The sequence below is a fragment of the Sorex fumeus genome, unplaced genomic scaffold, assembly GCF_029834395.1.
Source record: "Sorex fumeus unplaced genomic scaffold, SorFum_2.1 ptg000086l, whole genome shotgun sequence".
In the NCBI taxonomy this organism is placed as follows: domain Eukaryota; kingdom Metazoa; phylum Chordata; class Mammalia; order Eulipotyphla; family Soricidae; genus Sorex; species Sorex fumeus.
In genome coordinates this window covers 36,371,408-36,389,919 of record NW_026606143.1, presented here as the reverse complement: position 1 = coordinate 36,389,919, position 18,512 = coordinate 36,371,408, and the positions used below count along the sequence as shown (strand labels likewise).

At 45.2% G+C, this 18,512-nt stretch overlaps 1 protein-coding gene across 2 annotated transcripts in view; it reads left to right on the top strand.

Annotated features, from left to right (window-relative positions):
• The window catches only part of CA5B (carbonic anhydrase 5B), a 120,595-nt gene that overhangs the window by 79,297 nt on the left and 22,786 nt on the right, over positions 1-18,512 (top strand). The window contains exon 2 of one of the 2 annotated variants that reach the window (XM_056131207.1): positions 13,668-13,868. The exons of the other annotated variant lie outside the window; for it this stretch is intronic. Within the exon in view, the coding sequence (XP_055987182.1) occupies positions 13,721-13,868 (148 nt within the window). The 5' untranslated portion in view covers positions 13,668-13,720. The remainder of the gene's footprint in view (positions 1-13,667; positions 13,869-18,512) is intronic. 2 annotated transcript variants of the gene reach the window in all.

The following is an 18,512-nucleotide window of genomic DNA, read 5'->3' as shown; positions in this document are numbered from 1 at the left end:
TCTTTTCGCTGTTTTGCATAGATATAAATGGCTTAGTTGGGCCGAATTCAAATTACTTGTCCTTTAACACACTTGTGATTTCTGAATGATTCCTTAAAGGTTTTCAGAATCTTTTCATTTTACACGCAAATAGCAGGTAAAGGATTTTTTTTTTAAATCTAAGTACACACACAGTGTAGCGCAGACAAACAATAAAGAAAGCAGCTTTCCTAGGGTTCAGCCAGCCCAATGTCCTCTCTTGAAGGATAGATTTAAGTAAGGAATGATTTCCTCTGAAATCCAATAATGCGTATTAGTACATCAGTAAGTAATAGTTTGATGAAGAATTATGATTTGTGATTTTACAGGTCTGGATTTTAACACACAGGGCTAAGTTGAAATAACCACTTCTCAATAAATGAGAACTTTTTGTCACCAGAAGCTGGCCCAAGGCTTTCACACAACAATAACAACACACAACAACTTTGGGTTTGGTTGCAGGCATAGTAGCCTAGTGTTGCTGAACTGAGGTTCTGTTGACTGGGTTTGGACTTTCCTGAACCACTGTTCTCCCTGATTGCCTTTGACTATTCCTTGGTTCACCCCCTGTCCTTAATCAGCCCTTTTTGTCTGCCTCCTTGTTCCTCCTGGGGATGGATTTTCCTTCTCTCTGGCTTCATGACCTCTCCTGAGAATCAAAACGGAACCACCAACTCCATACTAGATCTTTCCTCTTGGCTGTCCCCTTCCACCTCAAATCCATCTATCTCTGTTGATTGTCAAACCATCTTTTTCCCTTTTGTTTTTTTACCAAATCGGTAATATCTTAAATCCTAAGCACCTATCCATCTCTGTGGTCACTGTCCAGTTCAGCACTTCATATTTTCCCACATGGATTACTGGAAATTTATTTCGAACTCCACCTGCCTGAATCTGCAGACCTGGTTTCACACCAAGACCAGTTCCACACATGCTTCCCCACCTCAGCAACCAGTTCCTGGCTGCCCTTCCCGTTGTTTTGGCCAAGGTTCCTCTTGGCTTCTTACTATTCCATCTCATTGGCTAATATTCTGCTTCTTTAATTACTGGCTAATATTCTGCAGGATTTGCTCTGGAGCGATAGCACAGCAGGTAGGGCATTTGCCTTACAAGCGGCCAACATGGCCGACCCGAGTTCGATTCCTCCGCCCCTCTCGGAGAGCCCGGCAAGCTACCGAGAGTATTCGATATGCCAGACACAGTAACAACAAAGTCTCCAATGGAGACGTTACTGGGCCCGCTCGAGCAAATCGACGATCAACGGGAGGGCCTTTACCTTTTATTCTGCAGGATGGTGGTGGCTGGTTCTGGAGGTCTTCGGCTCCAGAACCAGCCACCACCATGCTGAAACCACTCTCCACACATATGAAGGTACCGGCAGAGGAACAAAGGCATGCGGGTCCCGGGACTGAAATCTCCAAGCCTACTCGGATCGGGTCTGAGCATCCTCCACCCAGATCCTCCAAATTCCAGTAGGTGGGGGTCACACCCATCAACTGGCCCCCTGGCGCCATGTAATCCCATCAACGGCCAAGACTCAGAGACTATAAAACCCAGCTCCCGGAAGTGTGTGGCCGCAAATGTCTTATTATCTCATTCCTACTTTGGACAGACTGGCAGGCTACCGAATGTAGCCTGCCCACATGGCAGAGCCTGGCAAACTCCCAGTGGCATACCCAATATGCCAAATACCAGTAACAATGATGGGTCTCATTCTCCTAACTCTGAAAGAGCCTCGAATATGTCACTTTTTAAAAAATCTCAGGGCTAGGACGAAGGAGACATTACTGGGGCCTGCTCGAGGCAATCGACGAATAACAGGATGGTCGTGATCGTGATCGTGATTCTGCAGGATACCTCCAACTTCCAACCACACCTCCTGTGACATTCTTCATTCCATCCCCCAGATCATCCTGAATGGGCTCCCTGCTTCTTTTCTGCCACTCACCTCAATGATATTTACATGAGGGGCCCTAAGTAATCTTCAAAAAACATAGATAAGATCATGTCCCTCTTTTCCTCCCAAACTCTGTGACTGTTGCTAATTCTTTTAGACCAGTGATTCCTAATCCAAGGCAATCGCCGTTCATCTCGGACATCTGGAATGTCTGGAGACAATATTGGTTGCCACTGGTGTCTAGTGTATATCGACCAGGGGTGTGGTTAAACATCCAAAGGAGGGGCTGGAGCAATAGCACAGCGGGTAGGGCGTTTGCCTTGCACGCAGCCGACCCGGGTTCGATTCCCAGCATCCCATATGGTCCCCTGAGAACCGCCAGGAGTGATTCCTGAGTGCATGAGCCAGGAGGAACCCCTGTGCATCGCCAGGTGTGACCCAAAAAAAGCAAAATAAATAAATAAATAAATAAAAATAAACATCCAAAGGACAGTGCCCCAAACAAAGAGTTGTGCAGTCAAAAATGTCACAATGCCAAAGATAAGAACTTTAACTTAGAGAAAGAACTTACTGAGTTTTCTTTGGAGGGGGAGTGGCTACACTTAGCAATGTTTAAGAACTAGCCCTGCCACTCAGGGGTCCTTGCTGGAGTGTTGGAGGATCATTTAGGGGGCATCAAAACCCAGTTCCACGTGCGAACCAGAACTTTGGGCTATCTCTTCTAACAGCCCCAGAGAAAGAAATTTTGTTGTTGTTGTTGTTATTGTTATCATCATTATTTTGGGCCTTCCAAACCGTGCTCAGGAGAGCCTGGAGCCCGTCTGGTAATTCTCAGTCTACCAGGCTGGCAGTTCAATGTGAGGGCCCAAAGATGTGGTTTTGCAATTTCTAGGGTCACAATAAAGTGCGGGGGAGGCCTGTAGGCATGTACCCAGAAATGCTCATGGGAGCTTTGGGTGCCAGATTGAAATCTGGGTCAGCAACATGCAAGACATGTGCCTTAATCCCTGTATTACCTCTCTGGCCCCTTTTAAAAAATTGTTATGGAATTGGTGTTGATTTACAAGACAAGAGATGTTTATATTTTAGGGGTACAATGCTACCACAGCACACCTACCATCCAACTATCACTATCCCTCCATTGAAACCCATTGGACCCCCTTTATCCTTTCAGCCTTCTCCTCCTTTAATAACTTCAGTTCTGCAATCAGAATCAGAGCTTATTTTCACTGGACATTGTCTGCTCCTTTGCTTTATTTTATACCTACGTATGAGTGAGATTATTTATCACTCTCCTGATCTATTTCACTGAGTATGACTTCCCCAAGTTCTAGCCATGTTGTCCCAATGTATCTTTTCTATCTTTTCTTGCAGCAGAGCAGAAATCCATTGTATTTATGCCACAATTTCTTTATTCATTCATTTGTTGTTGAGTAGCCTAACTTATATATATATATATATATATATATATATATATATATATAAAATAAGACTAATATCCAAGGCAAGGGTCAACAGGAGCTAGGAGGACTAGTCAATGGTTGTAAGCTTGCCACAAGAGTGTGGAGGGGGAAGGGGAAGGGGCAGGGAGAGGGGGGAAGGGCAGTTAGGATAGAGGAGGAACCAACATGACAATAGATGGAAATGATCATTTTGGACAGGAACTGAGTGTTGAAAGTAGGTAAAGGGATATACCTGATAATCTTGCATTATAGGTATTGCAAACCATATGCCCAAAAGGGGAGAGGGTAGGGGAGGGAGGGAAGGAGAGATAAGAGGTGGAGGGAGGGAGGGAGGGAGGGATGGATGGAGAGAGAAGAGAATAGGCAATGCCCACAGCCTGGAGTCCCTTCTTCTTGAGAACTGTATAATATTCCTTTACCTCCTTCAATCCTTGCTCAAATCTCACTTTCCCCAGAAGGCCTTATCCTACTCTACTCTTCATGGGCATTAACTCTCTCTCTACAAAGGACTTGAAGATTACAGTATTGTTCACTGTCAGTCTTCCCCTCCATCAAGATAGAGACCTGACATTTTCCTGATAGTTCCCTGGTGAGCCTGAAGCAGTACTGTGCCTGTATTTTAATAGATGTTTGATTTCTATATTGATGGATGGAAATAATGAAAGTATGATAGATGAAATGATGCTTGGAGGAATCCCCTCGTCACTGGTTGTGCTGGATACATCCTTTGCCCACTTTCGTCCATTCTGTGCTGACTGCCCATCAGAAAGTCCAGTGATTTCTCATATATATATATATGTATATATATATGCACATGGAACAGTACCTGAAAGCCTCCTGTTTCTTGGAAATTCATATTTCCTGTATTCTTTATTATTTTTTGATGGTTACAGGGTTTTGCATGCAAGGCAGATGTTCTACCACGGATGCAATTGTTGCTTTCTCCTTCCAGATTATTTTCAAATCCACACCTATCCCACCTTCTGCTGTGTCCCATATAAATCTGCTTGACCGTTGCCTTAACAAATACTCATAGATGACTCTGGGTGATAGAAGGAAGGTTCAGTTGCACATGGCTTTGTTATAAAAGCGGGGTTTTGTACGGAAGAACCTGCTGAGAGACAGTTCAGTGGGCTGAGCACATGTTTTGCATGTAGAAGACCCAGGGTTGGTCCCTGGATCCACCTGGTCCCTTGAGCACTGCCCTCAGTGACCCCCTGAGGACAGCCTGGAGTAGTCCCTGAGCACCACTGGGTCACCAAACATATGTTTTTTATAATTTTGGCTATGAACAGAAAGGTCCCCTGAAGTAAGCTCACCAGCCTTCTCAGGATACAGACTGAGTCCAGACCATCAGAGACTACACTCATGCAGTCCCACCATTGGGTAGGTTTTGTTAAAGAGGACCAAGAAGGGTCTGGAGCAGGCAACCTCAGCTTTGCGCACAGACTGTGCATCTGCAGAGTGCAGAGCGGTCCCCAAGGCATGGCCCTGGCCCCAGCGGTCAACCTCAACCTGCCATGCCCACTCTGATTTGCTGTGGTGCTTTCCTGATAGCTCTCCATGGAGCCAGACCTCCCGGACGTCTGTTAGCCACGTTAACAGACCTTAGACGTCCCCAGTCTCTTCTGGAGGGCCAGGTGTATGCCCACTCACACCTCGGTGACCCCGCATGCTCTTATCATAACGTTCCCTGTGAAGGACAAACCAGCCTGCCCCTTCTGTTGACAGTCCTGTGCTTAGCATTGTTGTCCTGGGAATTCCTTGGTTTCTTTTCCCATCCATATCATCAGCAAGAAGATGAATCCTTTCCCACTTGCTTGCCTGCCTACTCTGACACTGGGATTGATTCTTGAATCAAAGTTCTGTATCTCTCCTCAGAACCTCTTCCCCCACCCCCAAATATTCTCTTAATACCTTTCATTAGCCCTGTCCACCTCTATGCCTTTGCTACCTATTTAAGATAGTCTCTGTTTGGGGGCCAGAGAGATAGTATGGAGGGGACAGTGCTTGCTTGCATCCAGAGAGCCTGGTTTGAATCTCCAGCACCAGATCTGGTCTCCCCCCGCAAGCATCACCAGGGATCACTCCTGAGCACAGAGTCAGGACTGACCCCTGAGCACTGTTGGATGTGGCCCGAGCCCAAATGGGTTCTGTCCTGAGTTGCATGGTTCAAATGCCATCACCTCACTGTGGAAAGTTGGAGCCTCGGCCTGCTGTACCCTCCTTGAATTAAGTTAGACTGTTATCACATCTGGCTTTGAATTAAAAGTGCAGTAGTCCCTCTCTTATCTTTGGTTTTGCTTTCTAGGGTTTCAGTAACCCAGTGTCAAACAAGATTGGAAAATATAATATGTGTTAAGATAATTTGAGAGAGAGACCACATTTTTATCACTTTTTTTGGTGTACTTTAAGTTTTACTTTGTTATTGGCTGTTGTTGGAGCGATAGCACAGAGGTAGGGCATTCGCCTTACAAACGGCCAACATGGCCGACCCGAGTTCGATTCCTCTGCCCCTCTCGGAGAGCCTGGCAAGCTACCGAGAGTATCTCGCCCGCACGGCAGAGCCTGGCAAGCTCCCCGTGATGGATTCGATATGCCAGACACAGTAACAACAAAGTCTCCAATGGAGACATTACTGGGCCCGCTCGAGCAAATCGAGGATCAACGGGAGGGCCTTTACCTTTACCTTTATTGTCTGTTGTTAATATCTTGCCGTGTCATAGTTATGTACGTGTAAGAAAGTGTATGGCACATTTTAGGATTGTCCATGGATTCAGGTAGACACCAGGAGTCCCTATGGGTAAGGTTGATGGTTGAGTGAAGAAGGCAGATTCAAGAAAAATGAAGAATAATTCCTAGGGGGCAGAGAGATAGTAAGGTGGGTAAGGCATGTATTGCACTTGCCTTGAACTCAGTCTGACTGGGCTCAATACCCAGTACTGCATATGGTCTCCTGAGCATCATCCATCAGGAGTGATCCCTAAGCACAGAGCCAGGAGTAAGCTCTGAGCACTGCTGGGTGTGGCCCCAAAGCCAAAAACAGAACTATATTTCCACTAATAGGAAGTATCTAGAATAAGCAAACGCATGGGGCGGAGCAATAGCACAGCGGGTAGGGCGTTCGCCTTACAAGCGGCCAACATGGCCGACCCGAGTTCGATTCCTCCGCCCCTCTCGGAGAGCCCGGCAAGCTACCGAGAGTATTCGATATGCCAGACACAGTAACAACAAAGTCTCCAATGGAGACGTTACTGGGCCCGCTCGAGCAAATCGACGATCAACGGGAGGGCCTTTACCTTTACCTTTTATAGAGACCAAAAGTAGAGTAGAGGTGACTGAGGGAGGATCAGGTGTCATTGTTCAATAGCTATAGAATTTATATTGAGAAAGATGAAAAATTGTGGTTGTAAATAGTGGCGATGATTGCAGAACATGGCGAATGACTTTGAATTGTACATTTGCAAATGGTTAAAATGAGATCATGTTTTTCCTCAATAAAATGATCTCTCGGGAAGAAAGGAGTGACTTCTCTGCATAAGTTTCCTCATTGACTGCAGCCCCTTGGGCCAGGGGCGAAAGCACAGTCCTTCCTTCTTCACACCAGCATGCTCCTGTCAGGAGGGCAGTGTTCACTGTTGTTTCAGTGCAGGACTGGAAGTCAGGTAAAGACAGCAGAGAAGCAGGGCACAAGTTGTTTCCCCAAACATCTCTTAGCACTTCAGGAAATTTCATTTTACAGGCCAACAGATTCTACCAGAGGGAACCCTATTTAGTGGCCATAGTTTAATGTCATGGTCTTAAAAAGAGCACACACACACACACACACACACAAGACACAAAAAGTAAAAAACTATTGTTTTAGTACACTATGAGTAGCATTTGTGTAAACTGAATTTGAGTAATATCAACTTCTTTTTATATGTTATTTAACAACTCTTGAGAGTTTTCTCAGGCCTTCCTGTGCCACTTGAAGTATAGAATCTACTTCTATAGTGTTACTGGACAACTATTTTTCCTATTCCTCTTGATCTAGATTCTTGTTTACCAAGGGTGTGTTGTATGTCTTAATCTTAAACATTCACGTAACATTCAGTTTAACTGTGTTGAGATATTATACACACTGAACTAGTCTCAAATTAAAAGCATATTTTTTTTGTTTAGGGAGGCACACCCATTGGTGCTGAGGTAACCATCTGGTTTGGGGGATCAAAGTGGACCTCCTGCATGCAAAATATGTACTTGCCGCCCTTTGAACTTTCGCCCCCACAGTAGAAGTATAACGTTTTTTGTGCAAGTTCTCATTTAAAATGAGATTGGCGGCAGCAGAGTGATAGTACATCAGGGAGGACATTTGTCTTGCATGCGGCTGATCTGGTTCGGTCCCTGGCATCCTATATGGTGCCCTGAGCACCGTCAGGAGTGATTCCTGAGTTCAGAACCAGGAGTAACCCTTGAGCATTGCTGGGTGTGACCCAAAAGCCAAAGAAAAAAATAAAATAAATAAATAAAATGAGGTTGACAATATCAAGAGACAATTTGAAATGTTTACACTGTAAACTAGGTAGGTAGGCACTGACAAAAGCTACTCGGGTTTTTTTTCACAGTGCTTTTCCTTTTGAAAGACAGGTTTCATATTTTGTTAATAAACTTGCACCAGAGCTAATTCTTACAGAGAATTTTGACAGAGAAGAAGCTGAGTCTGAGCAATAGTTTCTTTTCTTTTTTTCATCTTTGAGGATATTTTCCAGTAAAAAAATAAAGTTATGGCTATGTTTCTATACTCTCTGAGGTTTGTTTCACAGTGATCCAGAGATATGGGAGATGGGAGGGAAGAAAACATGCTTAGAAAGAAACATGCATAGAAAGAAAACATGCTTAGCCATACACAAGTAATTGGTTGAAATGGAGTATTGTTAAAATGGGATGTGATTGGTTTCAATACAATACATCTCAGTGTAAGTTTGAAGTTTTCCAAAATAAGAAACAAAACCAAAATCAAAATTGATTTTGAATTGGGATGGCCAGTAGTCAATTATTCTTGAAGCCTTCTCAGTGAATTCAGTTAGTGAACGGATTGAAAAGAAGGAACCCTTCTTGGCTCAAGGTACTTTCAAGAGACAATCTTATTTTTAATTGAATCACCGTGAGATACAGTTACACAGCTTTTATGTTTGCGTGTCAGTCATACAATGATCGAACACCCATCCCTCCACTAGTGTACATTCTCCACCACCAATGTCCCCAGTATCCCTCCCGCCACCCCCACCCCACCCCCTGCCTCTATGGCAGACAATTTCCTTCTTACTCTCAAGAGACAACCTTGAAAGTTCATTGACAGTCTAGATTTAAAACCTGGAATCAGGGACATTTGGATGTGTACCTACCCCGTCCAAAAATCGCTCCATGTAAACTCACATAAACACAGGGGTTATGAACCGAGTTGGGGAATTTCAAACAATGCAGACACTACTTCCACTGGCTCACAGACCCCAGGTAGGGGTGAGGCCTGTAGTTGAGAGGAGCCTCCCTCACAGGGAACATGCAAGTTCAGTGCATTCGCTGGCAAAGTGATGTGGACCAAAGGGTGCCCTGCCCGAAGCTGAAAGGCTGGCGAACTCCTCCAGGGTGATTCATCGAACAGCACTTGGCCAGCCACACGGTGGAGAGCCAACTAGATGGGGTTCTGCCAGGAGCCCCCCAGTTATTCTTGCAGAGAAGAGCTAGGGAGAATTCTGCTCCCTGTTTTCGTAGGCTACCCCTCTCATTCCCCCTCAGGCTGGCCTCCTCCTCCCCAGCACATCTACCAGGATCGAGGGTGGAGTACCCCCAAGAAGAGGGAGTTCACAGAGCACTTCTAGCACTGAACTATATGGCCAAGAAAGGAGGAACTTGGGTCTGTATTGCAAACCACAATACCCAAAAGAAGACAGAGAGACAGACAGAGACAGGGACAGAGACAGAGACAGGGACAGAGACAGAGACAGGGAGAGAGACAGAGAGAGAAGTGCCTGCCATAGAGGCATGTTGGGGTTAGGGGTTGGGGGTGATGGGAGGGAACCTGGGGACACTGGTGCTGGGAAACGTACTCTGGTGGAGGGATGGGTGTTGGAACACTGTATGACTGAAATCTACTCATTAACAGCTTTGTAAGGGTCTATCTCACAGTGATTCAATAAAAAAAAGAAAGAGAAAGAAAGGGGGGACTTGGGATGTTTGCCTCCCTGCTCAGCATTACTGGAGTCATCACGTGCTTTTGAAGTTTGGAAACGGGGGGTGGTGGTGCCACAGATGGAATCCTCTCGTCCAGGGGAGGAGGCATGTGCCCTGGCGCTGAACTCCATCCCCAGCTCCCATTATGCGCTTTTAAATTTCTTTCACTCTTTTTCGTAAGAAACAGAGTTCCAGTTCTAAGTGACATGTGTGTTCCCGTCCCGTCCCCTCGTCCAGTCAAGGTCAAAGTGTTGAGAAGCCTCCTTGGCAGAAGGCCTGGTCCCAGGAAGAACAACAAGCTGATAAGAACTGGTTTGGTGTGTGTTTCCACCCCCCAAGTCACATTCATTATTTTATAGAGGTATATTTCAAATAACATAAAATTAGCTACACTGGCTGTTTTAGCTGTACAATTCAAGGGCAGTCAGCACATTCACAGTGAATCCCTATCTAGTACCCAACAATTCTAACACCCCACAATCGTTACTCAAATATTTCCCATTTTTCCTTCCCGTCCCAAGCCTCGACAATCACTAAACTTCTTTCTTCCTCTCTAGATTTTTCTATTTTAAGATTTTCCTATTCTATCAGACAAAATGGGATATCATTTTTTTTCTTATATTTATTTATCGAACCACTGTGGGAAAAGTTACTAAGTTTTCAGGTTTAAATCTCGGTCATACAATGATCAAACACCTTTCCCTTCACCAGTACTCATTTTTCACCACCAAGAACCCCAATATACCCCCCTCCCACCCCTCCCAATGCCTGTGAGGCAGATGATTTCCACTTAACTCTTCTCTACATTGATTACATTCATTATTTCGACAAAAGATGCACCATTATTGTTTAGAATTTACCCCCCAACAATCAGAATTGCTGAAAAGGCATTGTGAAATACTTTGTTTTTTATAGCTGGTTATGAGAATCATATAATGATTTTGGGTGTCTGCAAAGAGCCAGATAATTACGAGATTGGTTTCTGTCCGTCTGGTGTTATGGCTGTGCTGGAGAGCCACTTGTGGGGGGCAACTCGTGACCTCAGTAGGGAGTGAAGGGTGAGCTGGTACCACCTCCCTTCCCATGAGACTGTAGTTGCCCCATCACGGCCGGCTCATACCTGGCTTTCCAATAAGCACTGAGGCGGCGGCCACCTTGTATGCGGTTCAGATGCATTTCTGCCAGAAGCCACTGGGTTTCGAGATTTGTTTCTGAGTCTCTGGGATCATGGCCATTAATCAGCTTGATCAGGAGCCAGAGAGGACGTTTGTAGGTGGCGTCTAGGGGTTTTGCTGGAATGGGGAGGAAAGAGTCGGTTCCACTCCCATCTGGTGAGGCCCTGCATGTCTCGTCACTGCAGGCCCAAACCTGACTGTCCAGTAGCCTCTGGAGGATGGCGGTCATTGGGCCACCAAGGGGAATAGGCCAAGGCACAAAACCTATTCCCACCTGGAGTGGCCCAGCCACGGTAACCTACTGCAGGAACAGGACGCATTTCTGCCAAAAGCCTTTGGGTTCCGAGATTCGTTTCTGAGACTCTGGGATCATAGCGGTTAAGCTGTTCGATTAGGAACCAGAGAGGCCATGCCTCCAATTATATAGCTGAGCCGGAGGTGGTTTGTGGGTGTGTCTCCCACATACCTAACTTTTGGCCATTTACTTTCTTGATAAACTTTGCCCCATGTTTTTGGGGTCTGGCCAAAGGCACAGCAGCAATTTTGGGGTATCTGAAAGTCTGACGGTGCCATCAGGCTGCTGATGCACTCGCCTCACAGGTACAGATTGACCTGCTGACAGCACCATACCCCCTGGGATATCATTTTTTTTTATTAAATTCTTTCACTAAACATGGCATTTTCAAGGTTCCTTGCATTACAGATAGATGTATCAAAACTTCATTCCATCTTAAGGACTTTATGTATCTTTGTATATTAGGATCCACCTCACCACCTGAAGCAAAGAAGTGACAATAAATATTGAGAAGTGAATATTTCCTGGAAAAATGACCTTTCCTGTAGGACTGGGTTAAGCTCCTATTCAGGAAATTTCCTCTTTAAGATCAGGAAGGACATTGTGGTCCTGCAGATCTTATATGGAGGGAAATGAGATCCTTTTTTCAAGAAAAAGCATTTAAATGTGTTCACAGGCATTCACAGCTCTGCAAATGGACCAGGGTGGATGGAGGCAGAGGGAACCCCCTCAGTGGTGCCTGAGAACCTATTTGGCATTCAGCTCTCAGTTCGGGGCTCTAGAAACTGGGAGTCCATCCTCTCTGTTACCAGGGTAGCTACTCAGGCTGTTCCTGTAGTTCTCATCAAGAACTGCATTCCTGAGATGAGCTCTCAGACATGGTCCCTACCATTATGCTGTTACGAGGCTGGGCAGTCAAAGATGTAGCGCATATTCCTGGTCAAGTATTTCATTCCCCTGCCGTATGATAGGCAGTGACACCGAGAACAGGACCGGCTGTGTGCTCAGAAGGAGAGGGCATGGTCAAGGGAGGCTTCTAGGATGTTATCATCAAGACTAAGCAGAAATTGGAGCCGGAGCTATAGCACAGCGGTAGGGCATCTTCCCTGTACGCAGCCAACCCGGGTTCGATCCCCGGCATCCCATATGGTCCCCGAGCGCTGCTAGGATTGATTTCTGAGTGCAGAGCCAGGAGTAATCCCTGAGCATCGTTGGGTATGACCCAAAAAGCAAAAACAAAAAAAATCAATAAAAGACTAAGCAGAAATTAAGTAGGTGCCAATGGTGGGAGGGTGGTTCAGGGAAATCAAAGCATCCGCATAGGCCCTGGGGCTAGCCAGAGGTCAAGTTTGACATTTTAAGGGCCATCCCATGTGTTGGAAGACCAACAGGAGCACCAGGTGCCGGAGAGGCTGAGAGAGCCTCAGGACCAGGCTCTCTGGGCTGGGGTTTGGTCATGCAGCTAGGTCATGGCTGCTGAGACGGTGCCCTGAGCAGCTGTCTGGATGTGTCTGCAATGAACATGCAGAGCACTTTGAAATCTACAGTGGAATGGGTATATGATCAGGAAAAAAAGTTTTCTCATTTCCTACCTTGTCTGCCTCTCCCCCTCCCCCACCCCTATAGTAATAGTAGTTTCTAGGACTTATGGCTTATTGGTTGGGTTTTTTGTTTGTTTGTTGATGTTATTTTGTTTTGGGGCCACTTCCGGCCGTGCTTAGGACTTACTCCTGGCTCTGGGCTGAGGGATCACTTCTGGCGGGCCTAGGGGACCATTTGGGATGCCGGGGATTGAACCTGGGTCAGCCACATGCAAGGCAAATGCCCTACCCACTGTACTATAACTCCGGCCCTTTCTAGAACAAATGGAAGAAGCAATAGGGGCGCGTTGTATGGGGATGGCGTCATTCAAAGTTAGTATTACCACAGTGCCTTGGAAAGCGTTCTCTTTTGCTGCGAATATCTGAGAGCTAAAGAGGTCATTAGTGCAGCCACAAAGGAATAGGCAGAGTGAGCGTACGTTAGTTCAGGATTAACTTCCACTTCCCCCACTTTCAAGGGACATAGTGTTACACCCACAGCTGGCAAAGAGTCACATTATATTTAAGCTTAGATTTCAAAACTGCTTGTGACGATTTTGGCAGGGTGTCCCTAGCTTGCTTTCTTAAGCAACCCAGATGAGGATTGCTTTTATTTTTTTTTTCATTCGAGTGCCTGGGAGGTTTAATCTTTCGTTTCTAAATACATACGATATTATGATGGAGAATTCGTTTGGATTTCAGGCAGTAAGTTAGGTTTTGTCACTTTTTAAGGAGCTGTAATATTAGCAGGCTTTGCTTTTCGGTGCAGAGAGGAAATAATTTCTCTGGGCTTCTAATATTTCCCAACCCTAAGAGAAAGTTAAGCACCTGAGTTAGTCACCCAGACCCTGCCACTGAATGTGACTCGAACAAACATGAATAATTTATTGATTCTCATTTATGGCTTCCCCCTTCCACCCCTGTGTATTAGAATTCTGAATGTTGTTGAGCTGCCTTGGGATTTCCCCCTGATTTGAAAACTCTTGTTTATAGTTTTTTTTTCTCCATCCTTTTTTCCGCTTCCAGTTTATTCGGTTCCTGCAAGGTATTTACGAACTGACCAAGATTTCAGCTAAGAGATGAAAGTGATGACTAGCTTGAGAGTCTTTCTTCAAGTGGATCCAGTGAAACTGCTATGGAGAAAGTTCCAGATGCCAAGGTTCATGCCAGTGAGGCCGTGTAGCCTCTATACCTGTACTTACAAAACCCGGAGCCGGAACCCAGCTTGTAAGTACATGGCTGCCTTAAGGCTGTCAAGTGTTTCCTAATAGTTGAGTGTGTTAAAAGTGTTCTGATGTCAGTGACTTATCAGAGTGGAATCATATGCTTTAATAACTGTGAGAATCGTTGATTGTTTCTCTACTTGTCTTTGAAAATTAATGTGGAAATTTCTGTTCTTGACCAATTTTCAAGACGTTGAAAAGATCTCAGCCAGAAATAGGACGAAGGAGATGGCCCAGTTTCAGATACTTTGGAAATGGTTCTTTATTGTTTCTTGTTAACAATGGGCTTTTTTGCTAAGGCTGGTCCACAGACTGTGAATGATTTCTGGAGGCCTTTTCTGAAAGCTGCATGTTAATGTTTGTGAGCAGTTCAGTAGCTTCTCACTCTGAAAGACACTGTTCCTCGTCCCAAATTATGAGTGAACTGTAGTTGACCAACCCTCTCAGTGTGTGCTATGCTGGAAAAACAGCAGATCAAATGAGGCAGAAAATGGCCCTTCCCTGAAACCTTTCCCCTCCTGAAATCCAAGTCCATGTCCTGACTTGGGGTGAGGAGATTCTCTACTGGGATTCAATTGGCTGGGAAAGGAGGGGTTTGCCCTCTATTGTCTCGGTAATAGAGCTGTGCAGTACACTATTGGATGAGTCACTGCAACAATGCCCTTTACCTACTGGATGCCAGTAGGATGTGCCCTGAGCTGAACCAACCATATTATCTACAGACACTACCCAGTTAGATCTGGAAGACAGAATTTTCTCAGGTTCAGAAACATGGAGATGATAGGAGGGGCAGCTCATGTGTGTATTTGTGGAGAGTCAAGTTTGAGTTGTAAGACGATAAATAACTGTGCATTCTTCTAAAAAAATGGTTTGGAGGTCATACTCAGAAGTGCTCAGAGCTTACTCTTGGCTCGGGGATCACTCCTTCAGGGACCAGATGCAGTGCCAGGGATCGAACTCAGGTCAGCCACATGCCAGGAAAGAGCCTTGCCTCTTGTATTGTCTCCCCGGCTCCTATGTGTCCACCTAAGGAGGGATTTTTCATATTTTTATTATTTAAAAGATGGTAACACAAACAGGTAAAGGTAAATGGTTGTAAATCACTGAAGTTAGCCTGGCTAACTCTTAGTACTTGAAATTGCCTACTAACATTATTCTTTTCAGTTGTATGTGTTTCTTTCAGTGTGTTGATTATTTACATAGAATAAATTGACCAGAATCATAATAAATTTCTGTTGCTGGGTGTGACTTCCTACCAGCGGGCCCACATCCTACCCAGACTGGCTTGTTTTCAACACTGGCAATTTGTGGTCAAAGGCTTAAAATGGAAACACAAGTCATATTCATTTAGTCATTAGTTTTACTTTTTACCAAAAAAGTGAAAGTTAAAGGCCTGAAGAAGGCTAATCTGTTTTAGAATGGCTCACTCCTTTCAGTGAGACCAAAAAATGTAGTGGTGGCTTGGAGAGGTGGTGGTTTATCTTAATCAACTTCTCTTCTCAGATATCCTGTTACTAAGAAAAACAGGGCCAGTCATGCTTTGCTTTTGCTTTGTGCATCTTGATCTTCCCTTCCCTGTTATCACTGGCAAAAAATTATTATTATTATTATTATTGTTGTTTTTTATTTCTTTTTGCTTTTTGGGTGACACCTGGTGATGCACAGGGGTTACTCTGGGCTTTGCACTCAGGCATTACTCCTGGTGGTGCTCAGGGGACCATGTGGGATGCTGGGAATCGAACCCGGGTCGGCTGTGTGCAAGGCAAACCCCCTACCCGCTGTACTATCACTCTAACCCGTTTTATTAATTTTTAATGAATCATCATGAGGTATAGTTACAGACTTACAAACTTTTGTGATTACGTTTCAGTCATACAATGATCGAGTGCCCATCCCTCCACCAGTGCCCATTCTCCACCACCAATGTTCCCAGTATCCCTCCCTATTGTTTGTCTTTTTGTTTCAGGGCCATACCTGGCTTTGCTCAAGGTTTACTCCTGACTATGCACACAAGGATTACACCTGACGAGAGTATTAGTTAAAAATCTTATTTTGTAATACTTTTACCAACAACTGTGATAAGCTTTGGATAATCTAGACTCAGGATGTTCCATACTGAGTTTTCCATTAACATTAAAATCACCTTTAAAAACTTTGGGTTGAGGGGCTGGAGTGACAGCATACCGGGTAGGGCGTTTGCCTCGCACGCGGCTGACCCGGGTTCGATTCCCAGCATCCCATATGGTCTCCTGAGCACTGCCAGGAGTGATTCCTGAGTTCAAAGCCAGGAGTAACCCCTGAGCATTGCCAGGTGTGACCCGAAAAGCAAAACAAAAAAAAAAACCTTTGGGTTGAGATCTATATGGAATTGAATTGAAGGCTCAGCAATAGTTTCCTCTGCCTGAGCTAATTAATAGCCCTGGAACTGAACGCCCTCCACCCCTCCAGGTAATGTGTGCTTTAGTCTCTTGCTATGTTAACTGCCTGCAAGTGTTTGCCATGACCAATGGGGCTCAGCGGCAAAGTGCTTCTTACACAGTCTTGATATTGGAAGAGGACAATTTAGGAATCTGAGACTTTCCTCAACAAAATGACGATGTGTGTATCTTTTTTTTCCTAGCCCTGAGATTTTATTATTATTTTTTTACTTTTTTATATATTTTTTCTTTTTTTATTAGTGAAACACCATGAGGTACAGTTATAGGCTTACACATTTTGTGCTTGGGTTTCAGTTATACAATGATCAAGTGCCCATCCCTCCACCAGTGCCCGTCATCCATCCCCACGGGTCCCAGCATCCCCCCCCCCCGTCCCATCCTGCCTCTGTGGCAGGGTATTCCCCCTTGTTCTCTCTCTCTTCTTTTGGGTACTGTGTTTTACAAGAAAGGCATTGAGTGGCAATCATGTTTGGTCTATAGACTACTTTTAGCATGCTTCTCCCACCCTGGGAGGGTCCTCACAACACCCTTCATTTGGTGCTCTCTTCTCTATCTGAGCTTCCTTTTCACCTAGAACGTGTGGCTGGCCTTCCATTCATGGAGCAAAATTCCTGGTACTAATCTCAGCCATTCCTGGGTGTTAGTCTCCCTTTTTGTTGCTTTATGTTCCCCAGATGAATGCAATCTTTCTGTGTCTATCCCGCTCTTTCTGACTCATTTCGCTTAACATGATACTTTCCATGTAGTACCACTTGTATGTAAATTTCATAACTTCATCTTTTCTAACAGCTACATAGTACTCCATTGTGTAAATGTACCAAAGTTTCTTTAACCAGTCATCTGTTCTTGGGCACTCAGGTTAAGCCTAGACCTAGAGGGATGGTCCTTGATTAGATAAGGAAATAGCAAGTCTGAAGAAAAAAAATGAACAGTACGAGACAAGAAACAGGAGAAAAGGCTAGTGAGGGTGCAGGGGTGGAGTGGAAGTTCCTCCCCACTGCGTTGGGTGCCCGTCAGGCTGACCTAGACATCCGAATGACATCAGTCAGATTAGTAGGAGAAAAAGGACAAAATTCATTGTGTGTATGTGGAAAATCAATGTGGTTACTAGTTCTAAAGGGAATGGGGTCAAAATGAAGGTTTCATCTTGAAGTAGGGAATAGAATGGAGAACTGGGACCTCAAGGAGAGGGCAGGGGGACTGCCATGATGAAGTGACCCTGTACTCTGGGACTAGAGGCTTGCCTTGCCACACAGACAGCTTTCACTCATAGCAACGCCATTTCTGGAGATCATGTAAATCTGAGCAATATACTCAATTTGCTTTCTGCTAGGTTAAGTGAGTGGTAAGCATATTTCTTGGGTTCACAGGGTCTCAATCAACCTCAGTTCAAAATAATCAGACTGCCACAATGAGAAGTCTCTGATGGGCCAATGAGACAGCACAGTGGGTAAAGCTCTTGCCTCCTACGTAGCCAACCTGGGTTCGATCCCCAGGACCACATCTGGTCTCCTGAGCTCCAGCAGGAGTGACCCCTGGGAAGAGAGCCGGGAGTGAGCCTTGGGTGCAGCTGGGTGTGATCCCAAATCAAAGGAACAAGCAAAGTGACTAGTCTTTGGTAGCCTATTTTACACAGGCTGGGGAGGTCTGTCCTTCAAGGACACAGACCAACAATGTCTCTATGGTATAGAGTGTGAGCCACAAGTAGGAACCATAGAGGCAAGTCTGTATTTTCTAATAGCCACGCTTTAAGTTATTATTGGTTTGGGGCCCATACTTGGTGGTGCTTGAGTGTTATTCCTGGCAGTGCTTAGGGAAGGAGGAGTGCTTGACTTAGCACTTCGGGATATTCTTGGCAGTGGGTAGGGAGCCACACAGTTCCTGGGATCAAACCCAGGCCACCTGCATGCAAAACCCCTTGAGCTTTCTCCCTAGTCCACTTCATGTTTTAAAAGGATAAATTAGGGGGCCAGAGCGATAGCACAGTGAGTAGGGCATTTGCCTTGCACGCGGCCGACCTGGGCTCGATCCCCAGCATCCTATATGGTCCCCCAAGCACCACCAGGAGTAATTCCTGAGTGCAGAGCCAGGAATAACCCCTAAGCATCGCTGGGTGTGACCCAAAAAGCAAAAAACAAAAACAAAAAAAAATAAATAAAAGGATAAATTATTATTTCACTTGTTAATTTTGGGCTGGAGCGATAGCACAG